Source organism: Rhinatrema bivittatum, chromosome 6 (genome assembly GCF_901001135.1).
Source record: "Rhinatrema bivittatum chromosome 6, aRhiBiv1.1, whole genome shotgun sequence".
Taxonomy (NCBI): Eukaryota; Metazoa; Chordata; class Amphibia; order Gymnophiona; family Rhinatrematidae; genus Rhinatrema; species Rhinatrema bivittatum.
In genome coordinates this window covers 271,865,972-271,892,504 of record NC_042620.1, presented here as the reverse complement: position 1 = coordinate 271,892,504, position 26,533 = coordinate 271,865,972, and the positions used below count along the sequence as shown (strand labels likewise).

Here is a 26,533-nt window from a genome sequence, read left to right as displayed (position 1 = left end):
ATTGGTCGGCAAGGTTCTATGCCGCATCGATGCTCATTCGGGCAAGGTGATACTCGTCGCACCAGAGTGGCCGAGGTGCCTGTGGTTTGCGGAGCTTCTCAATCTGGCAGTAGATTGCCCGCTGAGATTTCATCCGTCCCAAGTCTGCTGCGACAAGGTCCTGTTTATTTCACAGAGGTAGATCGCTTTTGTCTAGCGGCATGGCTTTTGGAAGGCGTAGATTGAGAAATAAGGGATACTCTGAGGAGGTGATTACTACGCTTTTGCAGTCTGTAAACCTTCTTCCTCCATAGCCTACATCAGAGTTTGGGGTATTTCCGAGGACTGGTGCCTGAACCACGTGGTGGAGCTGTCCAGGGCTACTATTCCGGATGTGCTGGCCTTTCTGCAGGCAGGTCTAGTAAAAGGTCTAGTCAATTCCCTACGAGTTTAGATGGCAGCCCTTGGTAGTTTTCGGGGAAAGGTACAGGGCCTCGCTCTAGCATCCCATCCAGATGTGGTTCGTTTTCCGTGTGGTGTTAAACATCTTCGTCCTCAGATTCGGAACTCCTGTCCTTCGTAGAAGCTCAACCTGGTTCTCCGTGCCCTTTTGTAATGCGCCTTTCGAGCTGCTGACACGAGAGACCTTGAAAGATCTGACGTTGAAGGTCGTTTTCCTTGTGGCTATTGTATCGGCGCGGTGTGTTTCGGAGCTACAGGCCTTATCTTGTCAGGAGCCCTTCTTAAGGATTTCTAACGAAGAAGTTTCTTTACGAACGGTTCCTTCCTTTCTTCTGAAAGTAGGGTCCTCTTTTCATTTGAATCAGACGGAGGCGCTCCCATCCTTGGCAGGCCTAGATCTTTCTACTTCTGAGTCCAGGGAGTTAAGACAGTTGGACGTCATACCTTTACCAGACATTATCGACTGGATGTCCGGGCCCCAGAGCCTGCTTCTTTTGGAACCAGTATACTCCGAGCAGGACTCTATCCGTCCCACCCTGGTTAAGAAAGCTTTGGTACATCCCAGCTGTCCTGGACTGATTCGGGTACGTACAGGGAAAGGAAAATTGGTTCTTACCTGCTAATTTTTGTTCCTGTAGTACCACGGATCAGTCCAGACGCCCACCTGGGGGAAAATGGAGAGTCCACTCGGCCGGTAGCTGATCGATTTTTCAGCAAGTTTTATTGAATGCCCCCCTTTTCAGGGAAAGGTTTTGGGCATGTTTTTCATTCATTCATAAGGTTTCAGGTGTTTGTTTCCTCTGCTCTTCAGGAGGAAGTGGTTTTATGGTTGCCGTCATGGTTTTTCTGATTTCTGCTTGGGTACAGTATAATACTGGCAGACACTAGGTGGCACCTCAAGGGTATAGGATAGAATCCACAAAGTCTTTTTCTGTCTCCATCTGCTGGAGGGGAGGCAAAACCCAGCTGTCCTGGACTGATCCGTGGTACTACAGGAACGAAAATTAGCAGGTAAGAACCAATTTTCCTTTCTCTCAGTAGAGGACAGTAAATAGTAGAGATGTGAATCGGAACCAGAATCGGTTCGGATTTCAGTTCCGATTCACATCTCTAGTAAATAGTGCAGTGCCCCATGGATCTGTATTGGAAGCGGTGCTTTTCAATCTTCTATAACAATTGCTATCTAGTGATCTCTAAAGTTGGTCAACAAGAGATATCTAATATACTGTCAATGTATTTTATACAGAGTTTCCCTAAGTGTCTAAATGCTTTCTGTTAATTTGTTACAAAAAATAAAACAATATTTTTCATTTTCACTTTTTTCACTTTTAAAATTTAAATTAGTTATGAACCAGACAACCTAAACAGCGCCAGGCAGTTGTTGTTAGTGCTGGTATTATGCCCACTAGTGGTTGATTACTGCTGAAACGATGCTCTGCTATTTCAGAAAGCATGAAGCTAAAACCAAGAATAAGGAGTTGTCCTGCTTAGAAAACCCTGCAGCATTTGATGCATGAATTGAGACACGAACTGAAATTGCAACCTATTAGTACTTGGTGCCTTTTGGGGCAGGTACAAAGACCACAGACAATTGTATTTTATTTATTTATTTATTTTTAATTTTTCAATTTACGAGCTTACAAGATTCCCAAATTAACAATGCAAAAGTATTCATTGTAATACAACAACATATAATTGCCAATATAAACCATTCTTTTCTAGATATACCAGGTTATGGTTAATTTTATGATTATAAAGCACTCTTCAAATAGAGTATCACTTGCAAATCAAATTATAACGTTAAGCATTGCCAGTAATGCATGGTGTGCACCAAACGCCAATATAGACTGTAGCACCTTTAGCCTCAGATTTTGCACCAGTTCTGAAAAGGAAGTTTGAAAGTTGCCCTTTTTTCCAGGCAGAACAACACTGAAAATACAAAACTATGCAAGTCTAACTCTGCCTTGGGAGCACCTTCACAAAATAGTGACTAAAAGTAGGAACATTAGGGAACAACACGCTTATTTTTTAACCCCATACGTGGCGGGTAAAACTTTTACTTGGGCAAATAACCCTTTTAACTGGTTAAAAGAATTTTTAAATATGCACTCCGAGTGTACAGCTCAAATGTGGTGGAAAATTCCCACACTCTAAAGTGGTTGTTAGTGAGCAACCCTGTACCAAGTTTTACAAAGGTGAGGTAGTGAGATGCACACAATGGATGTTCCTGAAGCATTTTTCCCTCAGCCCTCATTCTAACAGGGATGAAACTAGCCTTTACATATTAGGCCATAATTACACCATTTGATTTCAATATGAAGCAGACTGTAGCCTTTAGAGAATCTATCATTTTTCTGTATTTGTTATTGCAGCAAGTCTTGTTGGTACATGAATAATCACTATTGGGCTAGCAGACTGTATCTCTCGTTATGCCCTGGCAAGCTTAAACCTAGAGGGGCCTGTCAAAACTCATGCTGTAAGGGTAATGGTAATGCTAGCAGGGAACCCACTTTTCCTTCTTAATATTGCCATCAAAGAGGAACTGAGGGTGGTTGGGCCAGCATAATTCTAGCAGTACTTGAGAGAGAAGTCCTTCTGACCAAGCACTAGTCAGGACATTGACACTGGATACTAACTTTGGGAAATAGTACAATGTCTACTTGACTACAATTGTACAATTATTTGACCAGTCTTCTAAGAAATTGCAAGAGAGGAAAGGGGGTGTTTGAGGCAAAGGGGAGAAGGGCATTGGAGGGGATGCATGTTCTTTTCAGTATAATGTACTGTTCACTGTTTTAAATCTGTTGACCTAGTTTTGTGTGCACTGTATTCCTATTTTTATTTTAGTTATGGAAGCTATGAAGACCATGATCTGAAATCTAATATGCGAGACACCAGTTTTAGCAGCATTGGAGGATACGAAGTTTCTGAGGAGGAAGAGGAAGAGGAGGAGCATTGTGGGCCAAGTGTGCTTAGTCAGGTCCAACTTTCAGAAGATGAGGACGACAGTGAGGAATTTCCTTCTCCTGGAGATGACAGTGATGTGGACTCTGAGAATGAGTGATAGTATTGACTTTTACCAGCTCCAGGGATTTGTTTTTAATTATAACTAGAACCTAAACTGTGAATTACTGGTGGAGTGGGAAGCATGGGGCAAGGATCTGTTATTTAACATTTGGGTCTTTTGTTTCCTTGTTTGATCTTGCTCTTTTGAAGTTTTAAACATGCTTTTTCCATATTCATATGGGGTCAGAATTAGCTGTCAGATATTGTCATAAATTAAGCAGTGTGCTTTTCTGATTAAGAAATTAAAAACATTAAATATTGTGTGCTCAATTTTAAATGAGTAATACAAACACACAGTGAATAAACATGCAACGTTTTCTCAGCCATTCAGTTCTATAAATCAGTAATTCCCAATCCTTTCCTGGAGGCATACCTAACTAGTTGAGCTTTCAGGATATCCATAATGAATATGCATGAGAGAGATCGGCATACATTGGAGACCCAGGATATGCAAATCTATCTCATGCATATTCATCGCAGCAATCCTAAAAGCCCAACTGGCTAGGGGTACCTTCAGGAGAAGGTTGGGAAACACTGTTATAAATATATGTTCCTATTTGGATTTAGAAACTGCAGCTGTCAAAACAATAAGTGCACAAAAGACTCAAGAAAGTACGTGAGCATTTGTTTGTTCACTTGGAAATTAGTCCTTCATTTACACTAAAGCTGTTTTTTTCTATGCCAAAATAATTTTCTTGACTGAATAAGTGGAGAAGCAGGTGTATTTATTACAGGGTCCATAAATACTGCACTAAAGTATTTGCCTGAAAAAGGAACTGTAGTTTATTATTTAATGCTCTCAGTGACTGCCTGCTAGATGCAGTGCATTAACAGCGTTTCAGTTTTGTTGCTCAAAATCTCTTCCTTTATTTCTCCTGCGGAGGTTCCCTGTACAGGCATTTTAGATATTTTAATGTCAATGTTCAATAGCAACATCTTTTTCATATAACCACATATATTGTATTTATTTTTCTATTCTATGTAGGCTATTTCACAAGATGTATCACTGTGTGTGGTACACTCAGTCAGTGATCCTGTGAAAGATGTCTCGTTTGTGTATATGATAGCCTTGTTACTGTATGTATTGTACTCTACTTAATGTCAATGAAAATAAAATGTTCAAGTTACTATTGAACTACTGAAATTGGACTGAAAAAAGCACTTTATATGGGATGTAGCCCCCCTTTTAATTTTCTAATCTGATTTTTACCTCTGAAATTCCCCCTTGTACTCAGCATAGCAGGCCTCTCACCTCTCCAATTCATAAAGCACCATCCTACCTTCAATTCCAAGACTTCTCTGCTTGCCTCAACCTCCTCTTCTTTCCTTAACTCTTTTTTGTTTATAAATCCTTTGATGCCAAAATACTTTTTGTTCCCCTCTATCTTCTGGATGAAATGTATTAAAAAATGTGGGTAATCCAAATAATATTAGATAGGACATCATGAGCTAAAGGTATGCTAGGCAAATCTGATTTGGAAGCTCAGCACTATTAATTTGATTGACACAGTATCACATCATTGCTTTTTTTTTTTTCTCCATGCTCCAACCCAATCTAGATCTTAGACCAGTGCTTTTTCCACTGTAACAAGATATGTCTCATGAAATGTCTCTGAAAATCTCCTACACTCCCTTTCTCCAATCTTTGTATTGCTCTCTGTTTTTAGTATGTTTTGTAAAGTAAAATAAAGTACTTATTGTAGGGGCAGGTTGCAGGAAAATAGCCTGAGAGATTTTTTCAAAACTGGGTATCTGACTCCTTCCTTTGCTTTCTAGATAGCTTGTGCTTCAATAGCTCCCCAAAGCATACAAAGATAACTCTTGAGAAATACATCATGTGACCTGGAAAAATCCAGCCAAAATATCACCAACATAAATTTTACATTTTGCCTAAATAACTTAAGTAGTAGAACACACCCTAGACCAGGAGTAAAGAAGCTGAGCTGTAGTAACCCTTCCATCCATGCAATCAGTTGGACCCCCACTAGTTTGGATACATTTCTCAGATATGAGAAATTTATATATATATATATATATATATATATATCCTGGATTTCTGGTCTAGTATTAAAGTTTCTTACCATTCAATCAGGTCTTAAACCAGTTGCCAAATAATAAGACACCTATCAGCCAGAGTCAGGTATACACACTCATGCAGACAGATGTTCAGGTTGAGGAAATTTAATTATTACATACACACTGACAAAGACAAAAAGATGCACACGCATACACAGTCTCTCTCACTCTTCTCTCTTTTAGACAAAGACACCCATCTCCCTAATCACTCTAGTACATTCCCATTGATTGTGTGCTACTTACAGTCTGCTACTTTAATGGTTTCTCAGGCTTTGGTCTGACTACCTACTGTAGGGGAGGGGGAACCAGAAGTGATCCATGCTGCCTGTTTTCTCACAGTAAAGAAAATTAAGCAATCTTTATTTTTATTCAGATTTATAAATCACCTAAAACAGTACTCTACGCAATGTACAAATAAAACAAACATAAAAAATATGAATATAATAATCACAAGAAACAGATACATTCAATCATGAAATTCACAGGAGTACCATAGCAGTCCATAATCAGGAACATGAATAAAGATAGCAATTAATGAAAATCCCAAGAAGGCTAGTAATATGCCTGTTAAATAACCAAGTTTTCAACAAAGTTTTGAAAGCTTTAATACCATCAGCCAGGTGCAATGCCTATGGAAAGGAGTTCCAAAGAATAGGTGCCACAACAGAGAAGGCACAGTCTCTAGTATTGCTCAGTCTGGTGTGATACAAAGATAGTACATCCAAAAGTCCTCTCTGTGATGATCGTAAATGGCTTGTCTGACAGTATATATGCAGCAAGGCATTGCACCATGGTGTAATAGAGGAAGAGATTTATTTATTTATTTATTTATTTATTTGAAACATTTATATACCGGCATTAGTAAGCATACATCATACCGGTTCACATTGTAACTGAAAGGCTGAAATTACAATTAACGGGGAGGGGAAACAGGGAGGAATATACATAGAGCAGAGGGCAAAGAAATTAAAGCAATCAAACAACTGTAACAGGCTATTTACAGGTATAAATATATTTACAGGTCTATAAATAAAGGCTTATATATATAGGCTTAAGCAGGTTACTAACTGGAGTTTATATACAAGTAAGATCAGTAGGTAAGAACTGGAGGGTGGGGGGGGGGGGGGGGGGTAGGGATTAATCAGGGTAGGCTTGACGGAAGAGCCACGTTTTAAGTTTTTTTCTGACCTTGGAATAACATGGCTCAAGCCTGAGCGTGGTGGGGAGGGCGTTCCATTGTTTGGGGCCTGCAATGGATAGGGCGTGGTCTCTAGTGGTGGAGAGGTGGGCTTTTTTCAAAGGGGGGATGGAGAGGGTGCCTATGTTGACTGATCGAATGGGTCGTACAGAGCGTATAGGACAAAAGGGTTCATCAAGCCAGTTAGAATTGTAAGAGTGGATGGATTTGTGTACTATAGTTAAAATTTTGAAGAGAATACGGGATGCAATAGGGAGCCAGTGGAGTTCTTTGAGTATGGGGGTGATGTGATCAGCTTTCCGAGAGTTGGTGATGACCCTGGCGATTGCATTTTGGAACATTTGTAAGGGTTTGGTAGTGGAGGAGGGTAGGCCGAGGAGGAGGGCATTACAGTAGTCAAGCTTTGAGGAAAGGGTAGCTTGGACGACAGTACGGAAATCATGAGAGTGGAGGAGGGGTCTGAGTTTCTTCAGAATACTGAGCTTGAAGAAACCTTCTTTGAGGATGGAGTTGATCTGTTTTTTTAGATTGAGTTGTTGATCAAAAATTACCCCAAGGTCTCTTACAGTGGGTTGGGACGTGATGGTGTTGAAAGCTGGGTCGTTAGCGATCAGGGGTTTGGGAGGGAAGTGGGGAGAGATAAGGAGCAGTTCTGTTTTAACGGAGTTTAGGGCGAGGTGGATGTTGGTGAGGAAATTGTTTATGTTGGCAAGACATGTGTTCCAGAATGCAAGGGCATCTGAGAGAGAGTTGTGGATGGGAATGATGATTTGCACATCGTCCGCATAGAAGTAAAATTTGAGGCCAAGGTCTGTGAGGAGTTGGCATAGGGGTGTGAGATAAATATTGAAAAGGGTAGAGGAGAGGGAGGAGCCTTGGGGGACACCTTGGGACAGCGGGTAGAGTGTGGAATTTGCGTTTCCTATCTTGACAGAGAACTTTCTGTTAGATAAATAGGATTTGAACCATAGCAGGGCTAGGCCTGAGATGCCTATTTCGGTTAAACGGTTGATGAGGAGGTTATGATTGATAGTATCAAAGGCAGCTGAGATGTCGAGGAGGGCGAGGAGGTAACAGTTGCCTTGGTCCATGCCTATGAGCAGGTGGTCCGTGAGAGAGAGGAGGAGTGTTTCGGTATTGAGGTACTTACGGAAGCCGTATTGGGCAGGATGCAGTATATTATTGTCTTCAAGATATTCAGTAAGTTGGATGTTCACAATCTTTTCCATAATTTTGGAGAGGAAGGGCAGGTTAGAGATAGGGCGGAAGTTGGCGGGGTCTTTGGGGTCTAATGTAGGTTTTTTTAGGAGGGGCTTAACGATTGCTTGTTTGAGGGCATCTGGGACAGAGCCTGAAGAGAGGGAGGAGTTTATAATGTCTGCAATAGGTTTGGAGATGGAATTAGGGATGGAGAGGAGGGATTTTGTGGGAATGGTATCTGAAGGGTGAGATGCGGGTTTGAGTTTTCTAAGGATAGATTCCACTTCTTTAGAGGAAGTCAGGTCGAGGGTTTGGAGGGTGGGGTGTAGAGGGGGAAGGTTGAAGCGGGGGGGGAAGGTGTAGAGTGTACCATGGAAGGTGTGGGTGTAGAGGGGGAAGGTTGAAGCGGGGGGGAAGGAGGGGTTGAAGGAGATGGGTGTTGAAATCTGCAGAGGATGTTGGCGATTTTTTGCGAGGAAATATTGGGCGATTTCTTCGCTCTTGGCGGTGGCTTCGTTTTCAGGGATAGCAGGCTGGGCGGACTTGGTGAGGTTGGCAACATAATTGAAGAGGGCTTTCGGGTTGTACATGTACTGGTGGATCTTGGAGGCATAGAAGTCTCGTTTAGTTTTGAGGGTGGTTATTCTATAATGTGGAGGGCGGTTTTGTAGCTTGAGGCGAGTTGGGGTGAGGGGGCTTTACGCCAGATTCTCTCTCGCTGCCTAAGGGTATTTTTTAGGGATCTTAATTCTGTTGTGTACCATGGTTGTTGGTTTTTTGTGGATTGGGGTAGTTTGCGCCTAGAGATGGGACATAGATTGTCAGCGATTTCAAGGGTTATGCTGAACCAGGATGTGATGGCAGTTTCTGGACTGGAGCAGTCAAGGTTAGTAGAGGCATTGGAGATAGCAAGAGCTAGTTCATCTCCTGAGCAGGGTTTCCTAAAGGTAATGGTGGTGTTGTTTGTAGGGGTGTGGGTAGTGGGGAAGTTAAGAGTGAGTAAAGCTTCTATGAGGTAGTGGTCCGACCAGGGTACCGGAGAGCAGGTGGGGGGGGGGGGGGGTGGGAAGGAAGGAAGCAATGGTTGATGAATATAAGGTCCAGGGAGTGTCCAGCTTGATGGGTGGGGGAGGCAACGATTTGTCTAAGGCCTAATGCTTGGAGTGCAGTGAGGAATGTCTCACAAGAGGGGGTAAGGGGGGAGGCATCAACATGGAGATTGAAATCCCCTAGTATGATGGAAGGAATTTCAGAGTTGATGTTGGCGGATAGGAATTCGATTAAGGGGGAGGGATCCCGTTCAATGGAGCCCGGAGGAGCGTATATAAGACAGATCTGTAACGACGGAGACTTGAAGAGGCCAATTTCTAGTTTGGTGGGTGAGGTGGAGTGGGTAAGTTTGAGGTTAAGGTGTTTCTTGAAGGCTAGGAGGATGCCACCTCCTTTTTTCTTAGGTCTTGGAATGGATAAGAATTCATAAGAGTGAGTCGGTAGCTGGTTCATGAGGACTATGTCAGTTTCTTTGAGCCAGGTTTCCGTGATCGCACAGACGTCTGGGTTGGCATCAGTGAGGAGGTCGTTTAGAATGGGGGTTTTTTTAGAGAGTGATTGGGCATTGAACAAAATGATGGAGAGGGTAGTGAGTCCTAGAAATTGGTTGAGGGGGGTCGAGAGGATGGGGAGGAGGGACTTGTAAGAGGGGGGTGGTCGGAGGGGGAGGAAATGGGGGCATCTGTTGTGGGGGAGGTGAATGCGGCGGATGTGTTGTGTGGTCATTGTGGTTGAGGAGGGAAGGGGGTGAGGGGGAGAGGGGTAGGCAGGAGGAGACAGCGTGGGAGTAGGCCAACACAGACGGGATTGAGGTTTCAGTGTGTCTTGCTGAGGGAAAGAGCACAATGCAGATTAAACAGTACAGATTGGACAAAGCAGATTGATACAGATTAGACAATGTAGGTTAAACAGTGTGGATAGCGCAGATGGTACAGTTGGAACACCAGCAAAGCAGATAAATGCAGATTAGACGATATGGGTTAATGCAGATTAAACAATGTTGATAAACAGTGCAGGTAATACTCCGTGCAGGTTGGACAATGCAGTTAATACAGTTTAGGATATAAGGTGAGGGGATGGGGTGCAGGTTGTAAGATTTAGGATGTGTGTGTATACTAGTTAAAGACTGCTGTTTTGTAGTGGATACGTTTGGCAATTTGAAGCCAATGGAGATCTATTAACACGGGTGTAATATGATCCCTTCATTTACAACCTGAAATTAGACAGGCATGTACATTTAACAAACGTTGGAGAGGTTTTAAAGACATAGAAAGTAGACTGAGGAAAATGGCATTACAGTAATTGACTAATGGCAGGATTGAGGCCTATAGGATAGTCCATAAATCTAACTTGTCTAAAAGATGTTTAAGGCAACATAAAACCCAAGGCTTATAGAAGCTGGATTTAGCACACTTCTTATGTGGGGACAGAAAGAGAGCAAAGGATCGATTAGAACACCAAGGTTCCATATATATGAATTCAGTGAAAAAATGGTATTCTCAGTTACAATTGTTATATATTGAATCTTGGAGAGTGGTCACTGGATCAAAACACTTTGTGTTTTGGCAAGATACAAAGACAATTTATTAAAGAATAGCCATTTCAGAATGGTAGAGAGGCATAAGTTCACAAGCTTCCCAGTATCTGCCCAGGATGGCCCTTTTTAAGACTGGGAAGAGCCACTGATCCAAAGCAGCACAGCTCTAGATGGAATTGTAATGGGTCATGGAGTGGACCCTTGGGCCAATGTGAGGGGAGAGTACAGAGAGGTGGCTCTCTTCCACTTGGTAGGCTGATGGTAAAGCAAGAGTGGTCAGAGGCCAAATTGAGGTCGTGGCAGGCCACTGGCAAAGGCATAGTCAGTGTCCAGTCTGAAGTCAAGGCAGGCAGTGAGCAAAAGCGTTGTCAAAGTCCAGGAAAGGAAATGGCAGGCATCAAGCAAGGCAAGGTCAGTAATAGAAGATCAAAGACAAGGAGACACGGGAGAGGCAGGAAGACAGGACTGGGTGGGAAAGCAGGCACACAACAAGGCATGAGCAGGGGTAGCTTAAGGCAACCTGCTGTCTGAGGCAAGAATAAAGATGGTCCCCCAAATCAGCAAGAAGACAAGGAAATCCCCTTGGAGTCTAGTCTTTTTGGAAATTTGAAAAGCTTGGGAAAGGGGAAGTAGGGTTAGGGTTTCCAGATAAGTGACAGATAGGCTAGTAACCTTGTCACAGACACAAAACTCTACCACTTGCCTCCCACCCTTCCCCACCATTTGCCCCCTGGGGCAGATAGTGAGTGGTGTGTATCTGTGTGTGAAGCATTCTCTCAGGGATGGTGCAAGGTACTTAGCCGAATCATCCTTGCACCCATCCAACCTCCAATTCTCTAGCTCTCCACACCCAATTAAAAATTATGCATTCATATTAGATTTTACATGAAAAAATACAATATCCTGAGGGAAAAACACTTATAACAGGTATATTATACTTAAAATCATAAGATTTGGCATACTGAGTTAGACCAAAGGTCCACCAAGCCCAGTATCCTGTTTCCAACAGTGGCCAGTTCAGATTACAAATACTTGTCAGGATCCCATAAGGTTGGTAGAATCCATGCTTCTTATCCCAGGGATAAGCAGTGTATTTCCCCAAGTCCACCTTAATAATGGTTTATGGACTTTTCTTCCAGGAACTTGTCTAAACCTTTTTTAAACTCGGTTACACTAACATCTTTTACCACATCCTCCAGCAATGAATTCCAGAGTTTAATTATGAGTTGAGTAAAAATAAGATTTTCTCTTTTTCATCTTAAAAATATTACCCAGGAACTTCATTGCATGTACCCTAGCCTTTGTACATTCTGAAAGCATGAAACACTGATTTGTGCTTACATGTTTTATTTCACTCCACTCGTTATCTTATAGACCTCTGTCAAATCATATTTACATGCATTATTGTGGTGCCAACCAGAAAACCCTGCAAAAAAGCAAGACGCTTGGAATCCATATGATGATAGGCCTATTGTAAAGTGTGTTGGGTGTGAGCTTGGCCTTTAGAAAACCATAATTAAACTGAATTACAACTTAACAATATATTAAACCTCCTATATCAAAACAGTACTAACTGCCAGCACTCAAAAGGTAACAACCCTATCTGTGAAAAGCAACACTGCAAATATTACATAAGGCCCTAAAACACAAATACATCACCTATCAAGAAACAGAACAAGCCAGGCTGTTCTAGATCCCTATACAGAAAGTACGTGGTAGCAGTATTTCTCAACTCAGTCACTCATGCAGAACATTTACAGACCCTTACCAATTACAGAATAAAAAGCCCATAAATTACAAATAGAAACAGAGACAAAAACTGAACTGGAAACCACAACAAGCCAGATTCTGTATCCAGTGCAACAATGGAAAAACAAAAACATCACCATTCTTTATAAAATAAACAATACAATTAAAAGATATTGAACATCAATCACAGTAAAAACATACTTAAATAATGAATATTTCAAAACAGCTGACAAATAGTATATTCAATAGCTAAACTCATATAAAATTGTTTGAAAAGTTACCAAAAATCAATATTTTAAAAAAGCAGATACATCACAATTAAAACTAGTAAGGATTTTAAAAAATCCCTAATCTGTATACCTGGGAACTTTTGATTCCCAGTTATCCCGAGATTGTTGTAGAAGAGTGGGAGGAGGGGGGTCTGCATACAAACATTGTCCTCTGTTTCTTAAACACACACACAAATACACTCTTTCATACTTTCTCACATGCCCAAACACATATTCTTCTCCCCCTCTGGAATGCACCAGGTGCAGCAGCCTCTACCTACAGCTCACGCAGATGAGACCACTCCTCTTTCCTCTTGGTGGGTGGGAAAACCCTGCTCCTGCTTCTTCTGGCTGCAGTAATTGTGCCTCCTTCCTACCTGGGAGGGCCCATGCAACACAACTTCCTCTGCTGGGCCCATATGGGGCAGGAAGAACAAGGAGCTGCAATTGTCGCAGTTCTGCCTCTGCTGTGCTGCCCTCAATACTCTGACACTCTAGACAATTGCCTACTTCTTCTGGCCCTGCACTCGCTCACATTCACACCACCTCCCATACATTCTTGCCACCTACTTCCCAGCATACCTGGGAACTTTTGATTTTCACTCACCCTAAGATTGTCATGGATTGGGGAAAGGGGCATCAACATGTGCAGAAACCTTTTCACACACTCACATGTTCTCTCTCATTCTCATAGATATGCTCATTCCTCTACTCATACACTCTTACATACATGCCCACTCACACACACATGGCCCCAGAGAAACATATGCCCCCACACATATCTACCCACACACTAACACCTACATAGCTACACAGACTTTTTTCCCTATCACTCCCATGCTCACTTCACATTCTCACTTCTCTCACAAAAATCACTCTCTCTCATTCACACATATGCTCACTTATTCTCTCTTCTTACCCTTGGGTAAATCCATGCTATCTGTGTCCCATTAAACCATGTCTATCTAAATGTTCTGTGATTTTATTCTTTGTAACAGTTTCCATGATTTTTCCCGGCATGGAAGTCAGGCTCACTGGTCTATAGTTTCCAAGATCTCCCCTGGAGCCCTTTTTAAATATCTGAGTAACATTGGCTACCTTCCAGTCTTTCAGGTACAATGGACGATTTTAATGATTGGTTACAAATTTTTACTAAGTCTGAAATTTCATTTTTCAGTTTTTTCAGAACCCTAGGGTGTATACCATCTGGTCCAGGTGATTTACTACTCTTCAGTTTGTCAATCTGGCCTACTGCATCTTCCAGGTTCACCATAATTTGGTTCAGTTCATCTGAATCATCACCTTTGAAAACCATCTTCAGGACGGGTATCTCCCCAACATCCTCTTTAGTAAACACCAAAGCAAAGAATTTGTTTAGTCTTTCCGCAGTGGCCTAAATACAATACAATGTCAACAAATTCTTAAATTACAACAGAGTAGACTAATGAACAAGATTGGTGAATATAATCTAAAATGTACACAATACTAAGCTTTCACCCGTATGCATTTAGGTCCTGATTTTCAAAAGCATTTACACACACAAAACTAGATTTTGCATGTGTAAATGCACTTGTAGAAGTGGGCTTTTGAAAATTGCTACAATATATGCCATTGATTTGTGCACAGGCTTTACTCACGTAAATGGCTTTTGAAAAGTGCTACAATAGTACATTACATTTATGTGTATAACTCTTTTGAAAATTCACCTTTTTATTTTGTTCGAAAGACAACCCCCCCCCCCACACACACACACGTACCTCAACCATTTAGTTATTCTGTCCAGACCATCTGGAAAGGAATCAATCATAATATCAGCCAGTCACCAATGTGGATAACATTCAGTAGCTATCAAAGTTTGAGTAGGAGTCGCAGGCTGTTGCAATGTGGATCCGGGCCAAGGTGGGGTTGATGCTACCCACAGGAGGCAAACCCCACTATAGGTCCCCGTCCTTGTCAGGCGGCCCGGAGTGGTGCAGATGCCCTACTGGACCTTCACCACTACCAGCCCTCATTCCCCACGGCTTGAGCCCTTGGGTGCCAGGGCCGGCTGGACTTAAGTGCGGATCTCCGTGTGAAGGTTCCAGGTGGATATTGGATGAGTGAGGTTATCAAATTTGCAGATGATACAAAATTATTTAGAGTAGTTAAATCACAAGCACTGAGGCACGTCACTGTTTACTCTTTTCCACTGAGAAAATTGACCAGTTAATCCTACTCTGTTTCCTGTCTTTTAACCAGTTTGTAATCCACGAAAGGACATCGCCTCCTATCCCATGACTTTTTAGTTTTTGTAGAAGCCTCTCATGAGGGACTTTGTCAAACGCCTTCTGAAAATCCAAATACACTACATCTACCGGTTCACCTTTATCCACATGTTTATTAACCCCTTCAAAAAAATGAAGCAGATTTGTTAGGTAAGACTTCCCTTGGGTAAATCCATGTTGACTGTGTTCCATTAAACCATGTCTTTCTATATGCTCTACGATTTTGATCTTGAGAATAGTTTCCACTATTTTTCCCAGCACTGAAGTCAGGCTCACTGGTCTATAGTTACCTGGATCGCCCCTGGAGCCTTTTTTAAATATTGGGGTTACATTGGCCACCCTCCAGTCGTCAGGTACAATGGATGATTTTAATGATAGATTACAAATTTTAACTAACAGATCAGAAATTTCATTTTTTAGTTCCTTCAGAACCCTAGGATGCATACCATCCGGTCCAGGTGATTTGCTACTCTTTAGTTTGTCAATCTGGCCTACTACATCTTCCAGGTTCACAGTGATTTCGTTCAGTTCGTGTGAGTCATCACCCCTGAAAACCATCTCTGGAACTGGTATCTCCCCAACATCCTCATTAGTAAACACGGAGGCAAAGAATCCATTTAGTCTTTCTGCAATGGCCTTATTTTCCGTAAGAGCCCCTTTAACCCCTCGGTCATCTAATGGTCCAACCGACTCCCTCACAGGTTTCTTGCTTCGGGTATATTTTTAAAAGATTTTATTTTGAGTTTTTGCCTCTACGGCCAACCAACTTCATTTCAAATTCTTTCTGCGCCTGTCATCAATGTTTTACACTTAACTTGACATTGCTTATGCTTTATCCTATTTTCTTCAGATGGATCCTTCTGATTTTTTTAAGGATTTTTTTTTTGCTAAAATAGCCTCTTTCACCTCACCTTTTAACTATGCTGGTAATTGTTTTGCCTACCTTCCACCTTTCTTAATGTGTGGAATACATCTGAACTGCGTATCTAGGATTGTATTTTTAAACAATGTCCATGCCTGTTGAACACTTAACCTTTGCAGCTGCACCCCTCAGTTTTTTTCTAACTATTTTCCTCATTTTATCAAAGTTTCCCTGTACTAGGTTGATGATCCATGACCAGGAGACTGTTCTCCTCCAAGGCAACACCAGAGCTTCTAGACTGGAGTTGGGATTTGGCTACTATGTCCCAGAAGTTCTCATCTATATACCTCTCTGTCTGCCTCACACAAACTCCTGGCTTTTGCCTGCTTTAGCTGAGCTATTTAATACAAACACAAACTTCTGGCATTTGCCTGCTTCTGACTAGCTATTTAATATAGACACAGAAAACACTAAACAATACACCCCAATAGTTAATTCTCCCCAAAAATTTTATGTTCTTAAATTTCTCAAAGCTGTACTTACTTGATTCTCTTCAGCCACCAGCAAGGTGATCCTCTCCTTTCAGTGCTCCCACTGGATTGTAGGACTCTACCCCCTCCCTCTACATGCTGATAGCACCCTCCCCTTTTGCGCTATGGAGATAACTAGGTGATATCAGCCAAAGGAGGCTGAGAGGGAGGACAAAGATGAGAGCGAAGGAAGTCATAAATAGATGTGTCTTTTTATCCAATGAACAACGATTGGAGATAATTAGTAGAAAAGCAGGAAAATGGTGGCAGATCTGAATAAATACGATGGACCTCCTTTGAATTGAAAAGTTTATTGAAAACTTCCATAACATGAGTATCCAGAGATCTTTCTTAGCAGTGCCCAGTGAGTCTACCTGAGGAGCGCTGCAACTAGTGAGTCAACCCAAGAAGTCCCTGAGACAGCAGCTCGCAAAACATGTTCCCGGACTCGGACTCTTGACTTTGAAATGGTCAATTCAAGAACAAGGGAAGTACTGTTCTTTGACATTTTATGAAAAAGTTTAAAAGCACAAAGGAAAAATTGCAAAACTATATTAAGTGGACCGATGATTAAAAAAGACCCATAGCGGTGAAAACACAAGTCTATGCTTATTAAACAGTGGGTGTTATGAGGGTCCCAAAATTACATATAAATTTGTGATGAAATATTACAATAATAAAAATACTAAATGTTTATAGCACCAACAACAAAGGAAAATGTTTTTCAATACGTGATTTCTACTAGCGAAGGAAGTCATCCCATTATAATGTATGTTGGCTTTAAATGTGAGTTGCAGTGGCGCTATACCCTTTATCCTGGACAGACAGCATTCCCCGCCCATCAACCCCAATTTGCTTGGTTTTCTCTCCCCACAATTGCAGAAGTAGAAAAAAAAAAACCTAACATAAGAAATGTTGAAGTTATGTCAGGGTTAATGACAATGTATTAATTGCTGTGCAGTAGCCAGGACAGATGCATGCTAGAAAGTTGACTAGTTTTATTATATATGCAAAATATATATGTTGAAGTTTACTTAAGAGTAGGGTACACAAGTTGGTGGACCACCTTTTAGGACGACATGGTTAACTCCCTTGCTTGGTAGCATGCCAGGGTTTGGGTAAGGATGGCAAGTTGTCAGTGACAAGACTGGTGTCATGGGTAATCATGTGGCTCACGTACCTACGGAAAAGTATTTTTGTTGAAGTCTGGGACAAAGCTGTGGCCTTATATATCCAATTTGCATCTCTCTCATGGTGGTTTGGGTGTTGGGGATGGTGGCGGGTCTGATGCATTCATGATGCCTCCTAATGTTATATATTTTATTCTATTATGTATAAATTTTATGCAAGTTGCTTAGAACTTTGATATAGGCGGCATATAAGTGGCAAATAAATGATAAAAGTCAATCTTGAGTGGAGTGAAACAGGTAAATGCAAATCTGTTTGCTCTTTCAAAAAAAATAGAGGTCAATATTTAAAGATTGACTGTGGCTAGAATTTAGCCACATACATTGGGGGAGTTCCAGGGAGGAGTGTAATTAGCTGCAAAAGTTAACTGGCTAACTCTGATATTTGGAGTTAACTGGTTAACTTATGAGGCTAAATCTGGTTGTGGCACTAGCCTGTCTTAAAGTTAGAAACATAGAAATGACGGCAGAAGAAGATCAAACGGCCCATCCAGGCTGCCCAGCAAGTTTCGCACTTTTTTTTTTCCTCATACTTATCTGTTACTCTTGGCTCTTAGTAACCTTTTGGTTCTATTTCCCTTCCACCCCCACCAATCACAAAATGAACACACTGTTCAATCACTGTACCAAAGAAATTTCTTCAAAGAATGCACAGTAGTATATTTGCTATTAATACTAAATATGTGTTTAAGAATTTTTGAACCTACATGACTGTGGTGCAAAATTTAATTGAGTGATGTAGTCACTAAATATATTTTTGAAATATTTATAGGACTTGGTTGAAGGTTTCATGTAATCGTGTAGGCGTCCCTGCAACATATATGCATGTTATAATCATTAACTTCCAATCTCCTCCAGGCCAAAGCCAGAAGGTACTGGAGTAGGACCCACTGAGCTGCCATCTCCTGTGGAGGAGCCAGTCAAGGCAGTTCCAAGGCCCGGCATACCTCTGGACAAATCCTTAGCCTGGGAAGAACCAGGCTTAGCAAAATCAAAGGAAGACAATTCTCCCTAAGCCTATAAACCTATAAGGGTACTCTAGGCTGAGATGCCCAAATATGACAGGCAACACAGAGAAAGGCGCTTAGGTTTCTTGTTCACCGGCACCATTAATTCGTCTGAGAACATGCGTCCAGCAGGCTCTCGCAGAAAAATTAAGTGCACGAATTTTATGACACAAAAGTTAGGCGCCCCAAGATTAAGTGCTGCAAAAAACCCAAACGCACAGTGTGCAAAAATCTGGGTGCACCACTGATATACTGAAAAAAAAAAAAAAGTGCCTAAGTGCACAATTCGTACGCAGAGCCAGACGCACTGCGCATACTGATGTTCCTGTAGAGGGCAGTCAAACACACATAATCGCGTGAAACCGCCACCGCCCTACCAAATGGCATGCAGGAAAAAGCCTAAGAGTGGGGCTTAGCCCACCCAGCCTGCTCAACCCACCAGGCTGCCCAGTTGCCTTAACACCCAACAGGAGCGGGAACAAACGTCAGAACAGCATACCGAGCATGGAAACCGGAGGAAGTCCAGCAAAACCCCTCTATGCTGTTTAAAAAAAAAAAAAAGTTACCTGAGCTCAGCCCTTCCCAGCCGAGTACAGAGACAGTCTCCGGCTGCAGGGGTAGAGGACATCTGCAGTCACCTCTGCGCTCGGCTAGCTGCACCCGCTGCCTTTAAGCTGCATAATCAGTTACGGTCACGCTGACTGAAAAGCAACTACTGGACCAAGGCACACATCTGAGGGACCATGGAAATCACCTCAGGAATTCTGAACTAAGGGAAGGACCATCTAGTATTACAGCAAGAGCACGCAGCTGCTTTTTTTTTTTTTTTTTAATTCTCCTTCTAAAAGCTAAAGCAATCCCCGTAGGGAGATGTACGCTCACCATCTGCTGGAGACAAAGAATACTGGCGGGCTGTTGTCACTGCAGGAGTAAATATAATTGATGACTGCCATGCTTGACAGCATCCCACCAGTGGCCATAGCTGACAATAGCCTCGATAGCAACACTAGCACCTACTAGAAGTTATGGTGCACAAAGCCAGGTGGGTCTCCAATGGCCCCTGAGCCCAGCGGCACTGAGATCATCAACATCCATGCTGCCTGCAGGCCAATGATGGGTTAGCATGATGCTACTCTGTGCCCAGTCTGGATACCGCAAAGGAGCCTTGAGGGTACCGGACCACTGTGCCTGGATGCCTCAGTCCTCCAGGATGCCTCGTGTTCATGGCGACCTCAGGCTCAACAGTACTAAGGCCATCCAAGGCCCGAAACCAGTCATCCAAAGGTTTAGTGGCACTAGAATGCCTCAAGGGCGACCAGGGAGCTCAATGGTGATCCCAGTCATCAATGGTGCTTGACATCGTTGAGAGCAGCAACGAATGGCATCACTGGCCAATACACCTGATGGCCTTATTGGTGGTCCTGTGCATAGAGAGCATAGATGGTATCAAGACGGCTCTTCACCGCAATGGCAGTAAGGCAGTGATGGGATCAAGGGCGGCCAGGCATGCCCCAGGATGCAATTGAGGGTAGCTCCAATGGAGTCAAGGGTGACCATGGCTCTCAATGGTAGACTTGATCCCCGACACGGTCCGGATAGACACATTAGACCATCAATGCACTGGCACAGTTGTGCACGAGCAACTGTTAGTGGCATGGCACCAAAGGTACAGCAGCAATGCTGCTTGCCCAGGCTTCTAACCTACTCTCACAAGGAGACTGCACTACCATCACAGGCAAGCAGGAGAAGAGGCTACGTCTTCCAGGGCTCCGGCCTTGGAGACTAGTTTCTTTGAATGGGGGGAGGATGAGCTCTCTCCCCTCCCTGGAATGATGTAGTCGATCTCTTTGCTATCTGAGCCTCCACTGATGCTGATCCATCAAAACATGGAATCCTGTCCAGACAGAACTCAGGTGAGTGCCCAGGCTTAGCAGCGAACATGAATCTCCCATGGACTGCATTCTGTCAGCCCTGCAAACACCTAACAAAGGTACAAAAACAGACAGAGCAAGGAGAGGACATATATTAAACTGCAGGTGCAGTATTTATTTAATAAAGCAAAATTGCTTACCTTGTAATAGGTGTTATCCCAGGACAGCAGGATGTAGTCCTCACATATGGGTGACATCAGTAATGGAGTCCCTATACGGAAAAACTTCTGTCAAAGTTTCTATGAAACGTTTGACTGGCACCCAGAGTGCCTACTGAGCATGCCCAGCATGCCATGATATTCCTGGCCACAGGGGTCTCCCTTCAGTCTGTTTTGTAGCAATTAGCGTTAGCCAAAAAGTAAAATAATAAAACGTATCGTACCCAACTCCGCGGGGTGTCGGTGGGTTTTGTGAGGACTACATCCTGCTGTCCTGGGATAACTCCTATTACAAGGTAAGCAATTTTGCTTTATCCCAGGACAAGCAGGATGCTAGTCCTCACATATGGGTGATTAGCAAGCTAGAGGCTGAATCATTTGGTATTGAGGCAACAGTGAAGTATGGTTGAAATGAATCAGCCGAAGATCACAGCAGGTTGGATGTAGAAGGAGTTGGGATTACACTGGAAACAAGTTCTTTAAGACAGATTGTCCATAGGCTGAATCTTGTCTTCCTTCTTTGTCTAAACAATAGTGAGCTGCAAAGGTGTTAAGAGAACTCCATGTTGCTGCTTTACAAATGTCCAGAATAGGTACAGAGCGAAGGTGTGCTACTGAGGTTGACATTGCTCTTACTGAATGTGCCTTTACTCACCCTTGGAGAGAAAGGCCTGCTTTTTCATAGCAAAACTGTATGCAATCTGCTAGCCAACTTGGACTAAAGTATGTTTTACCCACTGCTTTACCCGGTTTGTTTGGATCATACGATACAAATAATTGACTGGATTTCCTTTGGACTGTAGTGTGGTTTAACTGGAAGGATAGTGCACGTTTACAGTCCAAGGTATGTAAGGCTCTTTCTCCCTGGTGAGAGTGAGGCCTTGGAAAAAATGTTGGTAAAACTATAGATTGATTCAAGTGGAATTCCTTGACTACTTTTGGAAGGAATTTGGGATGAATACAGAGGACCACCCTGTCATGTAGGAACTTTGTAAAAGGTTCATATGTAACAAGAGCTTGTAGTTCACTGACTCTTCTAGCTGATGTAATGGCTATGAGGAATACAGTTTTCCATGTAAGATATTTAAGGTCACAGGTATCTATGGGTTCGAATGGAGAATGCATGAGCCTGGCTAATACTACGTTCAGATCCCATTGTATGCTTGGGGAATGAAGTGGAGGTTTAAGGTGAGTTAAACCTTTCATAAATTTACTGACGAGAGGCTGTGTAGAGATAGGTGTGTCTCCCAGCTTGTTATGGTAAGCTGAGATTGCACTCAAGTGTACTCTTACAGATGAAGTCCTAAGACCAGAGTCTGAAAGATGGTATAGGTAGTCTAGTAGTGAGGTAGTGGGGCAAGTGAAAGGATCTAAAGACTTCTGAGTGCACCACAAAGTAAACCATTTCCATTTGTAGGAATAATTCTTTCTAGTGGAAGGTTTACGTGAAGCTATAAGCACTTGAGATATAGTGGTTGGAAGGTTGAGTGGTTGTAAATCAAGCTCTCAACATCCATGCTGTCAGGGATAGGGATTGAAGGTTGGGATGGCGCAACCGACCCTGATCCTGAGTTATGAGAGTGGGAGCTACTCCCAGACGAATTGGATCCCTGGACTGAGAGGTCTAGCAGTGTGGGAAACCATACTTGTCGAGGCCAGTATGGGGCTATGAGTATCATGGTCCCTTTGTCCTGTTGTAGCTTCACTAGAGTTTTGGTTATGAGCTGGTATCTGTGGATACGCATATAACAGGCCTGAGTTCCAATGGCGAAGCCTTAAGTAGGCTGTTCTCCTGTCGTAGCAGAGAGCAGTAATTGTTCACTTTGTAGTTCAGATGAGATGCAAAGAGTCTATTGTTGGTTGACCCCAGCGTTGAAAGATCTTGGTTGCTATCATTGGATCCAAGGACCACTCGTGTGGTTGGAACTGACGACTTAGGCGATCGGCTACTATGTTGTGGATGCCTGCTAGGTAAGTGGCCCGTAGAAGAATTGAGTGTGCCTAGGGCCCAATCCCAAATCTGTGCTGCTTCTTGGCAAAGGAGGTAGGAACCTGTTCCCCCTTGCTTTGCTGATGTACCACATGGCTACTGTGTTGTCCGTTTGGATCAGAACAGTCTTGTGTGAAAGGCAGTCCTTGAACGCATGTAGCGCATAATGTATAGCTCGAAGCTCTAAGAAATTTATCTGAAAAGAGGCTTCAGCTTTTGTCCACTTCCCTTGGGTCTTCAGATGACCAATGTGTGCTCCCCAGCCCTAAAGTGGACGCATCTGTAGTTAATGTCACTTGTGGAACTGGTTGCTGGAAAGGCAGACCCTTGAGCAAGTTGTTCATTGATATCCACCAGAGGAGGGAGGAACGGAGTTCCTGCGTTATCTGAATGCGAGTGGACAAGGGTTGAATGGCTTGAATCCACTGAGTTTTGAGTGTTCATTGCAGTAGTCGCATGGTCAATCTGGCCATGGGAGTGACGTGAACTGTGGAGGCCATGTGACCGAGTAGGGTGAGGCACTGATGAGCTGTAACCTTGAGATTGAGTTCGGAACCGAGTGTGCCAGGAGAGCGAGTGTTTGAGCACGGTCTCTTGGAAGAAAAGCTTTTGCTATGATGGTGTTTAAATCTGCACCGATGAATTGTAGAAGGTGAGATGGTATGAAATGGGATTTCGGATAATTGATGAGAAACCCCAAGGAGTGGAGTAAATTGATTGTGAGCTTGAGGGAATTGAGAGCTCCTTCTTGTGTCTGACTCCTGATGAGCCAATCATCTAGATAAGGGAATACATGCACCTTTTGTTTGTGGTGGTGTGCCACCGCCACTGCCACACACTTTATGAACACTCGAGGTGCTGAGGCAAGGCCGAATGGGAGCACTCGGTATTGAAAATGTTGTCCTTCGACTAGAAATCGCAGGTAATTTGCAGTGAGGAGGAAAGATGGGAATGTGAGCGTATGCGTCTTGAAGATCCAGAAAGCAGAGCCAATCTCCTTTTTGAAGTAGAGGTAGCATGGTGCCTAACGATACCATCCTGAATTTTTCTTTTTTGAGAAATTTGTTGAGATTTCTGAGATCCAGGATTGGACGTAGGCCTCCCGTTTTCTTTGGAATGAGGAAATAGCGGGAGTAGAATCCTCTGCCCTGCTGAGCCCAGGGAACTGGTTCTATGGCCCTGGCTCTCAGAAGGGTGGATAATTCTGTTTTTAGGAGAGTAGAGTGGTAGTTCACTGTCCAAGAGGAGGTTGTTGGTGGAGTTTCTTTTGGTACAGTGAGAAAATCCAATCGGTACCCTTGATTTATAATGGAAAGTAACCATTGGTCCTGTAGTTATGGAGGTCCAGGTGTGATGAAAAAAGGTTATGCGACCTCCCACTGGTAAGTCTGGAAGTGGATTGTGAAATGGGCTTCTGCTCTCTGGTTGTGTTTCAAAACCCTGATGTTGATGCAGTCTGAGCAGGTGGTTGAGGCCTAGCAGGTCTTTGCCGAGACTGAGGACGCTGAGTTGGACGAGATTGTCTTGTCCGGCTCGTTGGGGGGGGAGTAGCGTCATTGGCAGTAGTAAGGCCTCCTGATATCCCTTCTAGGGAGTCTCCTAGAAGGAGGTTGTGACTCTTGAGGGATTAGTGAAAGTTGTTTGAGAGTCTCAGTGTGGTCCTTTATCGTGGCCACTGCTTCCTTAACCTTGTCTCCAAACAGGTTATCACCCAAACAAGGAAGGTCGGCTAATCTCTCTTGCACCTCTGGTCTTAAGTCAGATGCCTTCAGCCAAGCCCATCTACGAGCCGTAATCCCTGAGACTGACAGTCGAGAAGCAGTTTCAAAGCTGTCGTATGTAGCCCTGACTTCGTGCTTGCCTGCTTCTAGGCCTTTATGCACGAGTTGTGAATACTTCTTGATATTCAGGAAGATCATGGGTAAGGCAGTCGACCTGCTTCAATAGGTTGCGTTGATATTGGTTCATGAATAGCTGATAAGTAGCTATTCTGGAAACCAACATAGCTCCTTGAAAAATTTTTCTACCTAGATTATCCAGGAATCGATTTTCCTTTCCTGGTGGCGTGGAAGCACATGTCTTGAGTCTTTTTGCCTTTTTCTGGGCTGACTCAACTACCACCGACTGGTGAGGTAGTTGAGATTTTTGAAATCCAGGGATTGGCTGGATGAGGTATGTAGCATCTGCTTTTTTATTAACTGATGCCACTGATCCCAGGATGTCTCCCACAATCTGTACATGAGTTCCTGAAGTACCTCATGTACAGGTACAGCAAGTATTTCCTTGGTGGATCTACAAACTGTAGGACCTCTAATGTTTTCTGTCTGGAGTCAATTTCAGAGAGAAGCTGAAAAGGTATGGTCTCCGACATGTCTTTTACAAAATTGGAGAAGAGAGATCTTCCAGAGGTGACTTTCTCCTATCTTCTGGAGGTGAATGGCTCAGATAGCATTTCCTTGTCTGTAGAGACATCTGTATCAGAATCAGTTCCAGTGTCCTTGGATGACCTGATGGTCTGAAAGGCATCGATGGCATGGAAGGAAAACCTTGGAGATTGTGGATTCCGAGGTGGAACATACCAGAGGGACCAGGTATTGGTTCTGGAATCGTGCCTTCATCGGTGTCTTGAGGCTTCTTGGATACGGCCTGGATTAGGGTATCCAACTTTTCCATCAGAGGTTGAAAAATAGAGACCTCTGGAATCGGCATCGATGGTTTCCTCGGTGCTGGTGTCTGAATCGGCATCGACGGCATCGGTGCCGGAATGGCCGGGTGACATCGGTATCGAGGGCAAAATATCCGTCGGTACCGGAATCAGCGTCGATGGCATCGCTGGTGTCTATGGTTGTGGCCTCGGTATCGCATCGAGGAATGCGTCTCGTACCGCTTGACGAATATAAACGTCAAGTTCCGCCCGCATGGATGGTAAGATCACAGCAGCCATGGGGGGAGGCGGTAGTGGCGATGCCGGTACCTCCTCAGGGCCCTGAGGAGGTACGGTTCCCTGCACCGGTATCGGTGGGGATCGCCCTGGTATCGAAGGCTCTGGAGCCTGCACGTCCAACCGAGGTTTCTTAGCAGTCGATTCCGTCTCAGATGGCACTACGGGTATCGGATCGATGGTAGATGTGTGCGGCCTTCGATGCCGATGTTTTTCTTTTTCTTTGGCCTTTTCGCTTCCTGATGTCGATGCATGGAGAGGGGGAGGAAATAAAAGTGTCTCCCGACTCACCTGGGACTCGTTTCTTTAGCACCACCTTACGAATCGATCCAGCCGGAGACTATTGCGTAGAGGATGATGCTGTGGGTAACAGTTGAATTTTGAAGAGCTGTTCCATCTTCTCCATCTGGAGTCGACGTCCCTTCGATGTCATGGCGGCACACAAGGAGCAGGCTCTGACATCGTGGTTCTCACCAAGACAGAGAACACAATCTTGGTGGGGGTCCGTTATAGACATATTTCTAGTGCACTTAGGGCACTTTTTGAATCCCTAAGCCATTTTTAGGTCGGACAGCCGTCGACGACCGTGGACTGGGAAAAAACGGTCAAAAAATCGGTGCGGAACCGCGAAGTAAATGAAAAACTTACCGCGATGGTACTCTAAAGGGAGACCCTTGCGGCTACAGTTTTTCCAACTTTTTTTGAAAAGTTTGAATTTGTGGAGAAATTCCCACAGGACTCCTACTAACCGCGAGGCTAACGGCTCCGCGGAAAAAAGAAAACTGAAGGGAGACCCCTGTGGCCAGGAATATCATGGCATGCTGGGCATGCTCAATAGGCACTCTGGGTGCCAGTCAAAAGTTTCATAGAAACTTTGACAGACGTTTTTCCATATAGGGCTCCATTACTGATGTCACCCATATGTGAGGACTAGCATCCCGCTTGTCCTGGGATTAGAGATAATATGCGGCTGGCAGATAGTGGAAAGAGGAAAAAAGAAACTACTGCAAGGTAATGGAAAGAAAAACAGTTGTAGCTCTAGAAAAGATCAATTACAACAACTGTGAGGAGAGAACA

The 26,533-nt window shown here is 43.4% G+C and overlaps 1 protein-coding gene across 4 annotated transcripts in view; it reads left to right on the top strand.

Annotated features, from left to right (window-relative positions):
* TAF1 (TATA-box binding protein associated factor 1) overlaps positions 1-4,651 on the top strand; it is a 441,469-nt gene extending 436,818 nt beyond the window's left edge. For all 4 annotated transcript variants that reach the window (XM_029607221.1, XM_029607219.1, XM_029607220.1 and 1 more), the window contains one exon: positions 3,289-4,651. In XM_029607221.1, the coding sequence (XP_029463081.1) occupies positions 3,289-3,505 (217 nt within the window). In that variant the 3' untranslated portion in view covers positions 3,506-4,651. The remainder of the gene's footprint in view (positions 1-3,288) is intronic.
* The last annotated feature ends 21,882 nt before the right edge of the window (positions 4,652-26,533 follow it).